The sequence below is a fragment of the Babylonia areolata genome, chromosome 18, assembly GCF_041734735.1.
Source record: "Babylonia areolata isolate BAREFJ2019XMU chromosome 18, ASM4173473v1, whole genome shotgun sequence".
Taxonomy (NCBI): domain Eukaryota; kingdom Metazoa; phylum Mollusca; class Gastropoda; order Neogastropoda; family Buccinidae; genus Babylonia; species Babylonia areolata.
In genome coordinates this window covers 47,976,974-47,994,473 of record NC_134893.1, presented here as the reverse complement: position 1 = coordinate 47,994,473, position 17,500 = coordinate 47,976,974, and the positions used below count along the sequence as shown (strand labels likewise).

General features: G+C 41.5%; 2 protein-coding genes across 2 annotated transcripts in view; both read right to left on the bottom strand.

Moving 5' to 3' along the window:
* LOC143292035 (uncharacterized) overlaps window positions 1-17,500 on the bottom strand; it is a 30,025-nt gene that overhangs the window by 1,912 nt on the left and 10,613 nt on the right. The window contains exons 4-6 of the mRNA XM_076602205.1: window positions 1,111-1,245; window positions 504-617; window positions 30-155 (exon numbers count right to left, since the gene is read on the bottom strand). Of these exons, the coding sequence (XP_076458320.1) occupies window positions 30-155; window positions 504-617; window positions 1,111-1,245 (375 nt within the window). The remainder of the gene's footprint in view (window positions 1-29; window positions 156-503; window positions 618-1,110; window positions 1,246-17,500) is intronic.
* LOC143292857 (uncharacterized) overlaps window positions 7,210-17,500 on the bottom strand; it is an 11,053-nt gene continuing 762 nt past the window's right edge. Inside the window, exons 2-6 of the mRNA XM_076603486.1 lie at window positions 15,231-15,424; window positions 14,256-14,658; window positions 13,097-13,328; window positions 11,133-11,343; window positions 7,210-9,224 (exon numbers count right to left, since the gene is read on the bottom strand). Of these exons, the coding sequence (XP_076459601.1) occupies window positions 8,806-9,224; window positions 11,133-11,343; window positions 13,097-13,328; window positions 14,256-14,658; window positions 15,231-15,405 (1,440 nt within the window). The 5' untranslated portion in view covers window positions 15,406-15,424 and the 3' untranslated portion in view covers window positions 7,210-8,805. The remainder of the gene's footprint in view (window positions 9,225-11,132; window positions 11,344-13,096; window positions 13,329-14,255; window positions 14,659-15,230; window positions 15,425-17,500) is intronic.

Sequence of the window (17,500 nt, the reverse complement as noted above, 5' to 3'; positions counted from 1 at the left end):
GTGGAGGTGAATGTAATGCGCGCGCTCACGTATTTTGATGGGGTCGATGTTGAGCAGTTTGAGGCCGTTGAAGTCCTTGACCGTGCAGTTGAAGGTGCGGCAGCTGTCCACCAATGTATGCCCAACGTCCACACACTGCCCGTTGATCTCACAGCCTGCACGCAGTCATCACGTCAGTACGTTTGCTGGAATCCATTCATTTGCATAGAAACGTTCACGAAATATGGCAAACACAAACACACACACACACACACACACACACACACACACACACACACACACACAAAGAGACGGGGGAAGATAGGGGCGTGGGGGCGGGGGCGACATTGTTTTATTGGGCATCAGCCAAGGGCCACAATACAATACAGGATCTGGAGAGGGAGGTGATAAGGGTAGGGGCTAGAAGTGTCAAAAAGCGAAAACAAAACAAAAACGAAAATCAGTACACTATTTGTATTTGCAGAGTTATTATTATTTTTTTTTATCACATGCAGTATACTGACCATCGGAAACAATGTAGAAGCCGACATTCATGAACCGTTTCTGGCACTGAGTGGTTCGGCAGCCCTGGACGTAAGTGTAGTTCTCTGGCACACACTGTCCGTTCAGTTCACACCCTGTCCAACATCAGTTCAACGATGGCGATAAGGATGGTATCAATGTGTGTGTGTGTGTGTGTGTGTGTGTGTGTGTGTGTGTGTGTGTGTGTGTGTGTGTGTGTGTGTGTGTGTGTGTGTGTGTGCGTGTGTGTGTGTATAGATCCAATTTATGTATGTTACTGCCCCATTAAAAATTTGTCTGCTGTCACAGGTTTACCTCCATCCTTTAGTATGTCTATGCAATTAACAGATCTCCGGCACATCAGTGATCCATCTATCTGTTGTCTCACATTTTTTGAACCCGCCTAAAACGGTAGCTGTTACACCGATTTTCTCGTGTAATGATTGAAACACACACACACACACACACACACACACACACACACACACACACACACACACACACACACACACACACACACACACACACACACACACACACACATACCACAAAAAACAAAAAAAAACCCAACGGGGATAGATCGACTAAAAGAGTCACTGAAACACTCACCGTACTCGTACTGCTCCAGGTTGTAGGAGAGGCTAACGTGAGACAGCTCGCGTTTGTCACACCTGTACTTGAAGCAGCCCTCTGAGTAGGTGGCCCCCACCGCCACACACGTCCTCAGGTCGCGCCCCATGCAGCCTGCACCACCACGAAGGGACACGGTAAGTAGTGAGCAGCAACAACATGTGTAATAAGAACATAGACTGTCCGTGGATGACCATGACATTTAATCATCAAGAAAAGAACAGGCGAAAGCTACAAGAGTAGTAGTAGAAGTAGTTGAAGCAGTAGCAGCAGCAGCTAGCATTTTCATTCACCTACATTACAAGGACTAGGCTATACAATTTCCTCCATTACCACTATTGCCACACCTCCTTCATCCCTCCCCCATCCCTAAAAAATGATCAGAATGAAAGAAAAAGAAACAACCAACCAAAAGTAATGTAATAATACGGATGGCAACGACATTGACATAGCAACACAAAAACATCCCTGGAAAACAGTAGCAACAATACTTGACACACAAAAGTTAAAAGAAAAGTAAGGGGAGAATCATTACTGCGTTTTCTTCCAAAATAATGACGTGTGCATGAGGCACATGACATGCATGACACGGTTGGTCAGTTTCCCGATGTCAGCTTCCATTGTCTTTGTTTCGCCCTCTCTTCATGCCTTCCTCTCTTACCTCCCTTTCCTTTCTTTTTTTCTTTTCTTTTTCTTCCTTTCTTTCTTTCGGTTTTTATTGTTGTTGTTTTTTGCTGCCTCATCATCTGTACCGTTTCAGTGGCATTTCTCCAAAACGGCTCATTCCGAGTTCCCCATGCGCAGCCACACCCGGGTTCGTCTGTCGCAGTCCCAGCGCCCGCAGTCCACAGGGAACCATCGATGTTAGGTCGCCAGGAGGCCACACACCAGAGGAGACCCTGCACTGCTGCTGAGTCACTTCGGTGGCGTTCGGTAGTGCCTGTTCTGATTTAAGTACTTAGAACACCACCTACTAAGCCCCCGCCTGACGACAATAATGGCTTTGTCGAGGAGCCAGACTGAGTGAGCGTCTCCCCCTTCGCCACCCTATCCTCTTTCTCGAGACAATGAATTTGTAATCTTTTCTCTCGTTGCTAATTCACACTTAAACACGAGGTACTGCCATACTTGACTGTCTAACATAACTCACAAATGCAAGCGTGTACGCACGCAAGCAAACGCGCGCACTCACACAGCGGAACACACAACACACTCAGGCAACTTTTCCCATTATCCAGTTCACATTCCCCCACCCCACCCCCCTTTTTCTGTCCAATATGACTCTCAGATAGAAGAACACCAAAAATCTTATCTTCTCTCTCCCTTCTATGTAAATCAGTACCCTACCATCTACCCCTGTCCCCCATCTCCCCCGTCCTACACCCCACCCCATATCCCCCTGTCCTACCCCTCATACCCCCTGTCTTACTCTCCCACGCCCCCATTCCCGCCCAGCGCTACTTCCCCCTCCCCCGTTCTACTATCCCCCTCGCACACCCTCCTACTCCCATTACCCTCAACCTGACTTCCCTCTCCACTGCCTTACCTCCTAATCACCTGCAGACGCTTCTCAAAAAAGAGAAAGAAGAAAGAGCACACATTCTCCTTCCAAGAATGGGAGAATAGAAGTATTGGGTGTGATCCCCTCCCACCCATCCAACTCCCCCCCGCTCCCATTCTATTGTCTCTCCCCCGTCCTACTCTCCCTGCCACCCCCATCTCCCCCCCCCCTAAATCCCCCCCGCCCCCCACGTCTTCTTTCCCCCTGTCATCTCTATCCTATTCTCCCATCCCCCACATGGTTCTACCCTCCCTCCTCCCCCATCCCTACACCCTGTCCTACTCTCCAACTGCCCCTTTTCCTCCTGTAACCCACCTCCCCCTGTCAATGATACTAAAGCCCCATATTCATTTCATATAATGTTCTTGCATAATTTTATTTGGCATCATTGTCATATTTTGTTGCTTTTTTCGCCCTTTAATCCCTCCCCCCAAAAACAAAATTCTTGTATAATTACCTTATTTATAAGATTATAAATTATGGGACGTTACATGACAAAAAGATAAGGTGTGATGCATCAGTAAAGTTACTCAATTGCTCTCAGCGTGCATACTGATCAGCAAACAATGTTTTTGCATCGTGTTAAACTGCACGTGAAGCGGAGAAATCAAAGAATTATGTCGTTATGGAAAAAACAAACAAACAACAACTAATGATTTGGTCGGAAATTACTGCCCTTTGCCTAACAGAGGGAACATCCATCTTCACTCCCCTTACTGCCAATATTCGACAACTGACAGAGTAATATCTGTCCTCCACACCACCCTCCTGTCTATGTCTAATTCTTCATCATGATCAAAGTGTAATGTTCAGTCTAATGGATAAAGTCCTGTCATGCACGGGATTGAATAATAAGTGACTTCAACCCCCTCCACCCCCCCCCCCCCCCCCCCCGCCCCGCCACACACACACACACACACACATGCGCGCACCCGCGTGCACCAAATAAATACATAGATATTTCTCTCCAATCCTCCCTTTCTCTCGGTACACACACACACACACACACACACACCAAGAGAGGGGTGAGGGAGGCATAGAGATAGATTTATATTTGTTTGTTTATGTATGGGCGTCTTTTTAAGCCACTGATGATTAGATATGTTCAATTCCGTGCATAATAAGACAATATCCTAAAGACCGAGTAAATTACATTTTGATCTTGATGATGAACTAACAAGACAGAGAAAGACAGGAAGGTGGGGTGGTGAAGAACGGAAATGACTCAGTCGATTGTTGAATATTGGCACAAAGGGTAGTGAAGGTGGATGTTCCCTCTGTTAATCAGAGGGCAGTAATTTCCAACTAAACCCATTGGCTTTTTTACCCAAACGACATAATCATTTGATTTCTCCGCTTCACATGCGGTTTGACACGATGGTAAAGCATTGTTTGCTAATGAGCATACACGCTGAGAACAGCTGAGTAACTTTAGTGATGTATCACACCTTATCTTTTTGTCATGTAACGTCTTATGTTAATAAGATAATTATGTAAGATTTGTTTTTGTAAAAGGGTGAAAAACCACGAAAATATGGTAATCATGCCGTATCAAATTATGCAAGAACATTGTATGACATGAATATAGGGCTTCAGTATCATTGATAAAGCAGTAAAATTTCGGGAAACAAAAAGAATTGAAACAAGGAAATACACTAAAATTTGTTAAAAGTGGACACACCAGGACATTATGAGTATTTTAGTTTGGTTGGGTGGCATTTGGAGTGAAAAAAATGTTAGCAAAAATTAGCTCTGAGTTAGGGCGATCTCTGTGGGGATCCCACCCAATAACTCTACTCCTCTGTTCTGTAGAGGAAAATGTGTGGTCTTTCTTCCTTATTTTGTTTTGTGCCAGGTCATATAGAAGAGGTTAGGCAGTGGAGGGAGGGAGAGAGTAGGATAGGGGGTTGGAGTTGGGAAGAGAGAGTGGGGAAGGGGGACATTGGGGAAGGGTTGGGGGTAGAATATGAGGGAAATAAGGGAGGGGTGATTTTGTAACCCTATGGGTGTGGTCAGACAAAAGAACAACATCATCAGCAAATAGCATTAAGAACAATTCTCTTGCGCCAGGTATCATTTGTATTCCACGCGACTGATGTCTACCCTTCTTTGACGGATAACTCCACTGCCAATTCATTGATGAAAAAGGAAAACAGCTGTGGGCTTAACCCCTCTTGGACACTGAAAAAAAGTCTGAATAAATGCCTTTGTCACGAACACATACAAGTAAAGAATCATAGATGCTTTTCACAGCCATGTAAAACTTCCCATGTACGCCACTCTTTATTAGAGTACTCCACAGGATGTTTCTGTTCACAGAGAGAGAGAGAGAGAGAGAGAGAGCGTTCCCCCGTACATACACTGAGTCATGATGACGGAGAGCGTCTGAGTCCGTGTAATACGGCCCGTGTAACTACAACTGCAATACAAGGCAGTAGCGAGCCCACAACTGTCAGTCACAACTGTATAATTACATGTGTATTTGCTTGTTTTTGGATCTTTTTGAGAGGGATTAACGAGCCGGGGGAGTATCGACTCGGGGGAGTATCGGGCTGACCCCATGCGAGTGCGCAGGTACCCGGTTATTTTACCCAGAGTTTATTTCCGATACAGATCCCTAGGGTGCCTCTTCATCGGACTCTACTTCTGGCCGCTTATGTGCGCCACTCCCGGTTACCTGTAATACTGTATAATTGCCCAGAAAATTTTCAAACACAATTTTTTGGTCTGGCTAGAACTTGTCGAGCCTGTTTTCAGTTGAAAGTGTTGACAGTTTTGAAACTAACGACATGTGTTGAAAGGCTGTTCCAGGTGTTGACAGTCCTCAGTGCAAATGAGTTCTTCAGTCAGGGATGTTGTCGCTTGCATTTGGGAATATTTCCCCTCACTAAAAAAAAAAAGTCACCTGTGTTGGTCAGGCAACCAGGCTTTTCCCCCTGCAACACCTGTGGGAAGTGCTGCACATCCAGAATCGGCCTCTTCTCCCATATGAGGACACACACCGACAGATAAGCCTGCCTGGCCACTCATCCGTCGGACCGACGGGAGACTCCATCATCAATGCCCCCTGCATGGTTCCTGTACGTGGTGCTACTTCCTTCCCGAGAGTTTGATGAAGCCACACGCATCCTTATCATAAGTCAGTTTTTGTAGATGACCCCTGGTATGAGTAAAAAGATCTTGTGTGGTGCTCTTATCATTATGTCCATTCAAAATTTCACGATTATGTCTCGATCATGTTACCCCCTATAACCTGCAATATTCAAGGCTTGGAAGTTTCAAACTACGTTGTCTCTTTGCAGGACACACGTATAATTAAGCCATTCCTATAATTTGCTTGGTAAATATTCTCTGCACGTTTGCCATTAAGTCAATATATATGTTTTCTAATTTTCTAAGGTGGAGGGGGGAGGCATACTACATTTCCATATTCCAGGATTGGTCTAACTAATCATATAAGTAATAGCACCATATATATTACATCTTTATTTTTAAACTGGATACACCCTTGAAAACGGAGTACGGCTGCCTACATGGCAGGGTTAAAACGGCCGTATACGTAAAAGCCCACTCGATCATGTAATATACGAGTGAATGTGGGAGTTGCAACCCACGAACGAAGAAGAAGAGGAGATTTGTCTAACATGACTTTATTTGTCTACTGCGTATTAGTACAACTGTATATCAGTTTCAGAATGTATTAGTGTGTTTAGTTTGAAATAACTTTGACAGGCGCAATAGCCGAGTCGTTAAAGCATTGAACTTTCAATCTGAGGATCTCGGGTTCGAATCTCAGTAACGGTGCCTGGTGGGTAAATGGTGGAGATTTTTCCAATCTCCCAGGTCAACATATGTACAGACCTGCTTGTGCCTGAACCCCCTTCATGTGTATACGCAAGCAAAAGATCAAATACACACGGCAATGATCCTGTAATCCATGTCTGCATTTGGTGGGTTATGAAAACAAGAACGCATCCAGCATGCACACCCCCGCCCCAGAAAACGCAGTATGGCTGCCTACATGGCAGGTAAAAACAGTCATACACATAAAAGCCCACTCGTGTGCATACAAGTGAACGTGGGAGTTGCAGCCCATGAACGAAGAAGAAAAGAAGTAATAATTTTGTTTATATGTGTTTATAATCTTAGCTGGTAATAAAACTATTATATATTTCATGATTATGTAATACTCCCTTCAGACTGCCTGTCTGTCTGTCTCTATCTTTCATTTGTATTCCTAATTCAAAAACAATTGTTTCTCTATTTGTTATGATGATATCGCATTGCGAATATATCTAACTTGATTTTTTAAAATGTAATTGTTCATTATCTTGCATTGTTCTGTCCATCCAAAGAGTGAGGACATAAATCATTGTATCATGTCTTATCATGTGTATACATGTGCACGCATGCGTCTGAGTGTGTGTGTATGTGTGTGCACGTGTGCATGTACGTGCGTGTGTGTGACTCTTTCTCTCTCCCTCTCTCTCACACTCATATACAAGCACATATACACATACGCACTATTTTTGAATTTAAAAGAATTCACAATATGTTATCGTAACTAAAATCATTTATATTCAGTTTGATTGAATCAATTGAAGTCCTGTTCAAAGTGATTTAAAACTGACAATACATGAAGATAATTCATTTTCATGTGCTGTACTATATCAACTAATGCTTTTAATTAATGTGTTCTGTGTGTCAGTCAATCCAATTTGATTGATTTCTGTTTTCATACTTTTCCATTCTTTCTTTCTAGCTGTTTGTTTTATTCCTTTAGAAAAAAAATCCTGATAATAACAATGTAATGAGCCTTGTTCCTTTGTTTCATTTTTCTTTCCTTCCTTCATTAAAAAACAACAACAAACAGCAACAACAAAACAAACCACAGACATATCAAATAAAAGAGAACTGGGAATAACGATGAACGAATATAATGGTAGATCGAAATTCACATAGCAATAAGCTAAAGCAAACCAACGCACTCTTCCAATGGAAGCATGATAACATCAATATGGTAAGATTGCACAAAACGATGCACTCTTCCAATGGAAGCATGATTACATCAATATGGTGAGATTTTTGTTGCAAGTGGGTTAGAGAGACAGGGAGGAGGAGAGAGAGAGGAGAGGAGGCAGACAGAACCTGAGACAGAGGGTAAAAATTGAACAAATGAACGTTTGTTGGGTTTTTTGTTCCTTTGTCGGTTTGTGTGTTTGTTTTTGATTTTTTTTTTTTTTTTTGGTGGGTGGGGAGTACTACACATATACTGGTACAAATACTCCACAATTAAAATAACAGACATCGCAAATACAAGAAAGCAAATAACAACTAATGCATGAATAACATGTTTCTCTTTTTTTTTCTTTTTTTGTTGCACAATAAAAATTAAAAAAAAAAGAAACAGAAGTAGCATGCACTGTTATCACATAATCAAGAAACGTCAAAATAATACTTCACTTACACCCCCCCCCCACCCCCCACCCCAACCCTCACACATACAAAAAGTCAATGAAAGAGCGATAAAAGTAAAAAGAAGCTGGTTCTTGTCATGCTTTGATGACACAACATTTTTTTCTCACTTGAGTTGGAATGCTTTATACAAGACCCCAGTGTAGCAGCCCATTCATACCCCTGTTGAGTTTTACCCCAGGTTAGAATCTGTCTGGCCCATGTTAACCCCAGGGTGTATGTAGACTGGCCTTGAATGACTAGCCAGAACTGACCCCCCTGCCCCCCATCCACCCAGTTGAATTTTTGCCTCCCATCCCCATCCCACATAACAAGGAGTGGTGGGGGCTGCTCAAAGTGATCCAGAATGACAACAACAAAAACAACAACAACAAAATTGATGAACACACACTCATACATGTACAGTGCACATGGTAACTCAAGACAAGGAAAAAAACAAAAAAAACAGACAAAAGCAAATCAATCATCATTACTTCCAGTTACTCCTCAATACCCATTAAGACGGTGCCAAACACACTGGCTGAGAAATGAGCAATCTTTCTGTACCCTCATCCAAGCTGCAAAAAGTGGGTGACACATAAGCTACAATCTGTTCCGCCCCCCTCAACCCCCACTGACCCCTCCCTGCCTGTCCTATATTACACCAAAGGCAGTGGCTGACAGAAGGGGGTAATCTCCTCAAATATGCTGTCCGCCTTCTCCACAAAAGGCTGGCACTCCTGGATTTCTTTCTGCAGCAGATAATGGCGCTTCCTCAATAGCATCCCCCAGTCATCAGGCAGTGCAAAGGTGAAGCAGCTCTCCAAGTTGCTGACTTGTTCCCATGATTCCTGAACGTTTCTGAAGGAGCTCTGGATGGCTGAGAGCAATTCTCTTGCTCTTTGCAGCAGTGACTTCAGCTTCTGGTTGGTGGCCTCAGAAGGAGCCTCATCCTTTGCCTGCTTGGCCAGACTGCGTGCATCATCTCGGACATTCTCCAGGCGCCTGAAGTCAGCACGTATCTCTCCCGTTGCCGTGATTGCAGAGTTGATTTGGTTTTCCACTTTTTTGTACTGAACTGTAGACATAAAACAGCAGACATTACAACTAATTTACTAAGAATGATTGTATGGTACTTTTGACATGGAACTAAGATGAGACATTGGTAGAATTGATTGAATTTGGTTAGCATCAATCCTGTTGACATGTTTTGATGACTGAAATGTGGATGTGATCCTCATCTGTAGACCTGGACTTCCAGCACTTTCTCATTATTTTAAGAAGAGCTTCATGAGTAAAGGGCTCACTTGACTCACTGTATATACAAATGATGACAGCCATTTTGCAAAGCTTGGCTCATCACAGCCATTTTCAATCTTGCTGTTGATATTTCACATGCACAATTCCTGCAACATATCAGTCTAAAACAACTTCACATAACTGATGTTCAACATGAAACTAGATGACTAAAATACTGTGATAAAATAACAATGACAAAACCCACATGATAAAACACAGGCAGAAAATGTAGAATTAATAACCACGTACATAGTGGGCTATAAGCTACATATCACAATTCTATAAAATAATTGCATTTGAACAGGAACTCTGCAATCAGTAGTAGACAAAAAGTCATATGAGAACACATTCCACAGACTGCAAGCACAGTCAGTCATATGCCATACATCCATCCTACACACAGATATACTATTATATGCACAGTATACACTTAAAGCATTGCACAAGATGAATGTCACCCAGAATTACATTTTATTCTGCAACAGCCTTGTCTGTCTGTCTGTCTATCTATCTATCCATCTGTCTGTCTGTCTGTCTGTGTGTCAATCTATCTATTTATGCAGAAACACATTACATATTTCATTTCACTATTGTGAAAAGATATTGAATAAAGGAAATTTTCTATCTAAAATTACGTTTAAATAACATACTTACCGTGACCCAACTAGTGCAGACTCCGGCAGGGGTCTGACATTCCTGTCCTGTGCAAACTACTATCCGCCTATGCGGAGCAGATGAAACTACGGCCGATAACCTCCCGGAAGTAGGTAACCTCCCCTTTGTCCCGATATTGAATAAAGATATTTTTAGATATGGAAAAAAACCCACACACATACATACACACATACAGTGATACACAAACAGACACACACAGACAGATGACATATAACTTTTTTTTTTCTTTTTTTTTCTTTTTAAACAGTTCCAAATTCCATGTGAAAAAAACAAAACAAAAACATTTTGAGACTGGATCTGAAGTCAGAGATAACAAGTCTGTGTCAACAAAAAGAGGCTTGTAAACAAAAACAGGTCCCAACAGAGACGGGGAAACCCAAATATTAGTGGCCAAGAACCAGACATAACACCGTCAATAACTGATTGTTCTCTCCTTTATCCAGGTAGGGGGGAAATCAGACCATCGCTCCCCCACAGACCCCCAAAGAAAGGTAGGATGGAGTCTCCTGAGGAGAAAGGAATGATCAAGCACGTCAAAAGATTGATCACCGACAGGTATCAACAACATCCCTACAGAACTTCTGAAACATGGTGGAGAGGCAGTGACTTCTTAACTGCCATTTGCAGCAAAACCGGTGAATGACCCATATGTTGACCAGAAGCATCAATCTTGCAAAGAGATGAGACAAGACCTATCATATGCTATTGCCAATGCCTGCCAACAGTGCAACCACATTTATGTATCTGCATCTGCACTGTGCTCTTATCTGTGGAGTCACTGATGTCTTCACCATTCATGATGGACTTCCATGACCGTGCGATGATGATGACAATGATGATATACATAATATTATGTATATAGATATAGATACATCTCTCTCTCTCTCTCTCCCTCTCTATATATATATATTTGTGTGTGTGTGTGTGTGTGTGTGTGTGTGTGTGTGTGTGTGTGTGTGCTGCTTTTGATTATTTATCAAAGTCTAACTTGTAACCAAGCAAACTTCCTCACCTTTTTGGGCCATTGTCTGGAACTGCTGAATGTCAGAAAACAAAGCTGGCTGCAGCATCACTGCATCCATGCTCAGTTCAGAATATCCAGAATCAGAGTAGATGGGTTCTGAAGCCAGAGATTTGGAGGACAAGGCAGAGGAAGGGTATGTTCCAGACGATTCTTCTTCATGATGTCTTCTCAAAGTCCATGAAGATTTCGGTTCTGTGTTCTGCCCAAAAGAAGTACAACTTTATACATTTAGTTGATCTTACAACATCAGTCACAACTCCCTCACAAAGTTCAATAATGGGATTTCAAAATCTGTGATTTTTTTTTTACTGCATGCTTTGCAAATAATAAAAATAATATATATATATTTTACATTTCCTGTATGTTTGATTGCTTTTTCTTGTTCCCTTTCATGTCTGTTCTTTAGCATCTCAAAGTGGAGACAAAATCAGGCACATACATTTTTGTTTTGATTACACAGTGAATTACAAAGATGATGGAATGGAAATAATACATGGTAATTAAGGACTCCATGACAAAGTTGTACCAACTGTTAGTGTAGAGTACATATACCATTCAGGTAAATCTGACATCTCAATGATGCACCCTGTCTGTGGCATAAGAATTGTTTCTGTAACATTTACCTAAAAAGACGTTTTGAGTTTTTGTTTCTTTTTTGTTTTTCTGGATGTGTGTGTGTGTGTGTGTGTGTGTGTGTGTGTGTGTGTGTGTGTGTGTGTATACATGCATAAGTGAGTGAGCGAGTGAGTGAGTGAGTGTGTGGTGTGTGTGTGTGCGTGTGTGTGTGTGTGTGTGTGTGTGTGTGTGTACATAAAAAAAGTTGTTTTTTTCCCACAACCAAGCCTTGTTTTTCATTCCAGTTCTGTTTCACTCTATACTACCTTACTCCTTGGTCCCAAATGGACATGGAACACTGGAAAATATTTCCAAGACAAACTGACATGAAAGAAAAAATACACAAGTCTTCTTCTTCTTCATCACACAGACTATCCCATTGGCTCAAAACCATAGAGACACCACTGATGACCTGGAAATCAGTTCTCTCAATTTCTCCATGTTCCTTGTCTCTATCAGGGTGTTGTTCAGTCTCAGGCCAGTGCATTCAAGCATATTGTCCTCCCATTTCTTTTTCTGTCTGCCTCTTCTTCTCCTTCCTTGTACTATGCCTTGCAGGACTGTGTTGGCAAGTCCCGCTGATTGTGAAACATGCTCAAACCACTTCAGTTCGTGTTTCTTCACTGTGTTTAGGAGATCTTCATAGGATCTGATGTTTGTCTGACTAAATGATTGTTCTGCCCCAAATGCTGACTGTTCTTTTCTGTTCTTCCAATGCATCAGTCATGATTCTCTCAAGGTACGATGTTAAAGAGAGCAGGTGAGAGCAGATTGCCTTGCCTGACTCTGACTATTGTCCTGAACCATTCCCCTATGCTGCCATTGAAGTAGGCTGCACTGGTTGCCTTGTAGAGGTGCTCTATGGCTCTGATCAGTTTGGCACTGATGTTGTATAGTCTCAAAGTCGACAATAAGGCAGCAAGCAATACCCTGCCAAATGTCTGTGGTTGTACAGGTCTGAACATTATTCTGTATACTTCTTTAGAATTTCCTGGTCTTCAATGAGGCAGTTCCCATCTGTATCATGTGTGGGTGTAGTTCATCTCTGTTCGGTGCTGGTCAGGCCGTACACCAGCTGGTATACTTTCTTGTTGGTATTCCTCTTGAGGTTTTCTTCAATATCTCATACACAATTACACTGTGATAATCATCACAGTTTGATGACAGGTGATGTTCACATCTGGATTCTTTTATAAACCCAGCAGCTTGATTCTTAGAGGGTAAAATTAGTATCATAGGCATCATGGCCTTACTTCTTATGTCTGGAAAAAAAATACTGAAAGGCATTTCTCTCCTCCCCAAACTTCCATTACCAAACTAAACCCAACATCACTCACATCATCAGCATTGCCAGAATCTGGAGAACATGGCTGGTAAGATGATGAGTGGCACATGCAGACAAAACCTGTGACAGCTGATTCGTGGTACCGTTCTGGAGCCCCGATTTTCTTTTTCTTCAGCATATTTTCCACGGCCGAACGGAGGTCAGGATTGGAGGCATTAACATGCAGCAGCTCAAACACCTCCTCCCATTCTTTGTTTCCACAGTACTGGTTTGCCATCAGTCGTCTGAAACAAGTGTCAAAGAAGGAGAAAGAGTTAAAGGGCACAACAACCAAGTGGTGAAAGCATTGGACTTTCAATGTGAGGGTCCTGGATTTGAACCCTGGTTATGGCGCCTGGTGGGTTTTGGATGGAGATTTCTCTCATCTCCTTGCTGAACAGATGTGTTGACCTAATGGTGCCTAAACCACCATATATATGTAGGCAGAAAATCAAATGTGCACATTAAAGATCATGTAATCCATGTCAGTACACTGGGTTATGGAAACATGAGTATACTCAGCATGCACACCCCCCAAAATGGAATATGGCTGCCACAATGGTGGGGTAAAAACAAGACAAAACAAAACTAATAAAAAAAAAACCCACCCCCAAACAAGGATGCTATCCAGAAACTTGACAAGTACATACGAGTCTGCAGGTTTTCAGTCCCTTCATCATTTTTACTGGTGCCTTGCAACGCTAAGGATCCATGGACAGGACTAAGACTTAAGCACCACAGGCATGTTTAGTGATGTGAGAAGAAGAATATATATGGCAGAAGAATCAGGAAAAACTTGCTCAAATAATAAAATTCTGATGGAAAATTATTCATTCAATGCTAATCCTTAGTAATTTGTAAAATAAATAAGTTAGATCTATTATTTTCAAACACAAGATAACACAAAACATCAGCATCATCAAATGTAATCCTTTGCGAGCGTGCGTGCATGTGTGTGTGTGATGATAGGTGAATGCATTATGTGATGAGGGACAAAAGAAATATGTAGAGAGTTTGTCTAACCTATCATTATCTCTTTGAAAATCATTACTGGGAAGAATTACTAATTCCATAATGCAGTCACCCCTTTATAGCATTCCTCAGCAGTCCACTCTTAGTTTGACTACTCTGGTGTCTTTATAGTCTGTCATGAAACTTGCACATCATCTTACCGATACTCATCCATAGAACAGCACTTGGCTGCACGCAGGAGGTCGATCAGTCTCTTCAAATTGATGCGTTTTCTCATGGCATGACGCATACATATTTTGGTGTCAGCATTGTCCTGTGGCCTGAATACCAGACCAGACAGCACATGGGGGTGCGTCTTCTTTAGTTTGGGCACAAAGCTGTGGGCAAAGTCTTCTTCAGGAATATCGTGGAGCTTATCCAACAGTTTGCGTGCTTTCTTGCGGCGGGTGTTTTCCTCTCTGATAGACTGCTCGTCTTCTGAGCTGAGAGCTTCCACACCTCGCAGGGTGTCGACAAGGCCTGATTCTATGGGGTCGACATAATCCAGAAATTTCGGGAGAATTTTGGTGAGAAAGTCTTCCTGATGTGTGATTACTAAAGTATCTGAAACAAAGGCATGGAACAGAAAACCCATCACACAATTGTGAATTATACTATGCAGTATCAGTATCAGTATCAGTAGTGGAGGTGTCACTGCATTCGGACAAATCCATATACGCTACACCACATCTGCCAAGCAGATGCCTAACCAGCAGCATAACCCAACGCGCTTAGTCAGGCCTTGAGAAAAAAACAACAACTATGCATGCAGCAAAATTGACATGAAAACGGAATGCGTCAGTGTGTGTGTGAGAGGGGTGCATGTTTGTGTGTGTGTGTGTGTGTGTGCGTGTGTGTGCTTGTATGCTTGAGTATCTGTCTATCTGTGTTTGTATGTATGTCTTTGTGTTTAAGTACTGGTAATTTTCAGATTCATTGTAGGTTTTTTAATAATTTTGAGAATCTATTTATTTTTTCAAAGAAATCAGCAGATTTCACAAGTGTGCCACGAAGGCTTTGCATCTTCATAAATGTTGAATGGGAAAAGGGCATAGAGCTTGCCATTGCTTGCACCATAAAACCAAACTGTTAGATTAAATCAAATACAATTCATCAAAAAACAAGCAAGCACACACCAGATCCACCATCCCCGCTACTGGCTGTCAGTGCAGGAGGCCCAGCACTGTCATCACAATACCCAGGAAGATACTGATTCAGATCGAGTGCAAAAGATGCAAAGACTGGGTCACCTCCGCAGGCCCCTTCTTCTTCAGCCTGCTGTCGGTTCTCCATACTTCCTGGCTGGTCCATACGGCTCTGCTGTACTGCCCTGTTTGTTTGAAAACAACAAGAAGCCAAGCAATAAAACAATGACAAGATGAGGGAAGATACTTAAAAGAACGAAAAAAGACAATGAAAAAGCTTATAAAAAAACATGTTAATATAAAACAGGACTCTGGTTTTGTTGCAATCATCATCATCATCTCTCTCTCTCTAACTAACTAAAACAACAACAACAACAACAACAACAAAAAAAACAAAAAAAACAACAACCCCCAAAACAACAACAACAAAAAAAACAACAACTGACCCATTGATACTAGGACTGCCAATAAACAACTCCCCACCGTTTTTAACATGTATTCTTCTTAATAACAGTCATTGGGGTGCCATACAGAAAAGCCGTTCACCAGATTCCTCCAGTCCTGTTGTTTGTGTGCCAACATCTATCTCCTATAAATCTACTAACAATAAAACAAAGACCCTCCCAGACACAACCTTAATAGTACAATGAATAAACAAATGATTGCCATTAAAATCTGGATCACTGTGGGATTGCTGTTTTGGTGTCAGGACTGGTCTGTTCTGGCAAAAATAAATCAGTTAAATACAGGATGATTTGACAATGAAAATATGACATTTAGTTCATCTGCTGACCTCGATTTTTCATCAAAGCAATTGCAACATCAAGCAACAATGATATATATATATATATATATATATATATATATATATATGCACAGTACTATACACACCTGAAAGTACTTTCTTTTGGCTTCCAAACATTATTAAAGCTTTCAACTCTGCTGACATTACTTTTTTCCCCGTCATCTTTTCTCTTTTTTCCCCTTAAAAACAAAAAAAACAACAACAACCGCAAAACAAAAGAAAAACAAAAAAAAACTTCTGCAGTACATTCAGCATGAGTATTTTTCAAACCTTAACTGAAATACCTTTGTTGAGATGTTAATCTTTTTAAAAATAATAATTTGTGTGTGTGTGTGTGTGTGTGTGTGTGTGTGTGTGTGTGTGTGTGTGTGTGTGTGTGTTGTGTGACACATTCAGTAACTACATGTGTATCATACAACTGCAGAGAAAGTGTCTGTATTAGAGTATTCTGTTTCCAGGTTTTAAGCCATGAATTCCACAGCACCATGAGACATATTGTGGATATTTCAGTGGTGTTGGTTTACTTCCTGTTTGCTGTTTCCATGCAATTTCACAGACATTACACTCTGATATATGTTATAAACCCACACTATGCCAATGGGAAACCCTGTCTTGAGTCACTGCTGTGTGAGATAAAAATGATGAACATATGAACTGATATGGATTCAAAGTAATAACACACACACACACACACACACACACACACACACACACACACACAACCCTAACAAAAAACCACACCACAGTTATATAAATTTCAACTGTGATGGAGTTTGTCAAATTACAGACAAATTAGAATGAGCCAAAATTGAAATTAGACCCGAATAACATAGATAACAGTATACTAGTCATGTGGTTGATAGATACCAAGAAGTAATGGTCTAGTGGCAATGTGTCAACCACTGACCCAAGAGAATCTTTTTGCATTGGATCAAATACCACACTCACCAGTATTTTCTTCCCTCCCACTTAACCTTGTGTGGTGGTCTGGATGCTAGTCATTTGGATAAGACAATGAACTAATCGAGGTCTTGTGTACAGCATACACTTAGTGCACATTAAGAATCCACAACAATAAACAGGTGTCCCTGGCAAATTTCTACAAAAAAGTCCACTCTGATGTAATTGTATGTATGTGTGCATAACTGAAGCCTGACTGAATGACACAGGATATAAATGATGTAAAGGCAGAGCTCTGTCAAACAGCTCTACCTGGGTATGATAATAATGATGATGATAATAATGCTATTAATCATTTCTATCATTGTTGGTGTTATCATTATCATTAGGTAATATGTTTTACTTCATGCCTGCATTGCAATATGCATGAAATATACTGTGCATATAGCTCCAGGAATTTAGGATGCTAAAGTGGGACTCTACCTTATTATCATCACCACTGTTATTATACAACTGAATTAAAGAGAGTGGAACAATTTGCCACATGAAACAATAG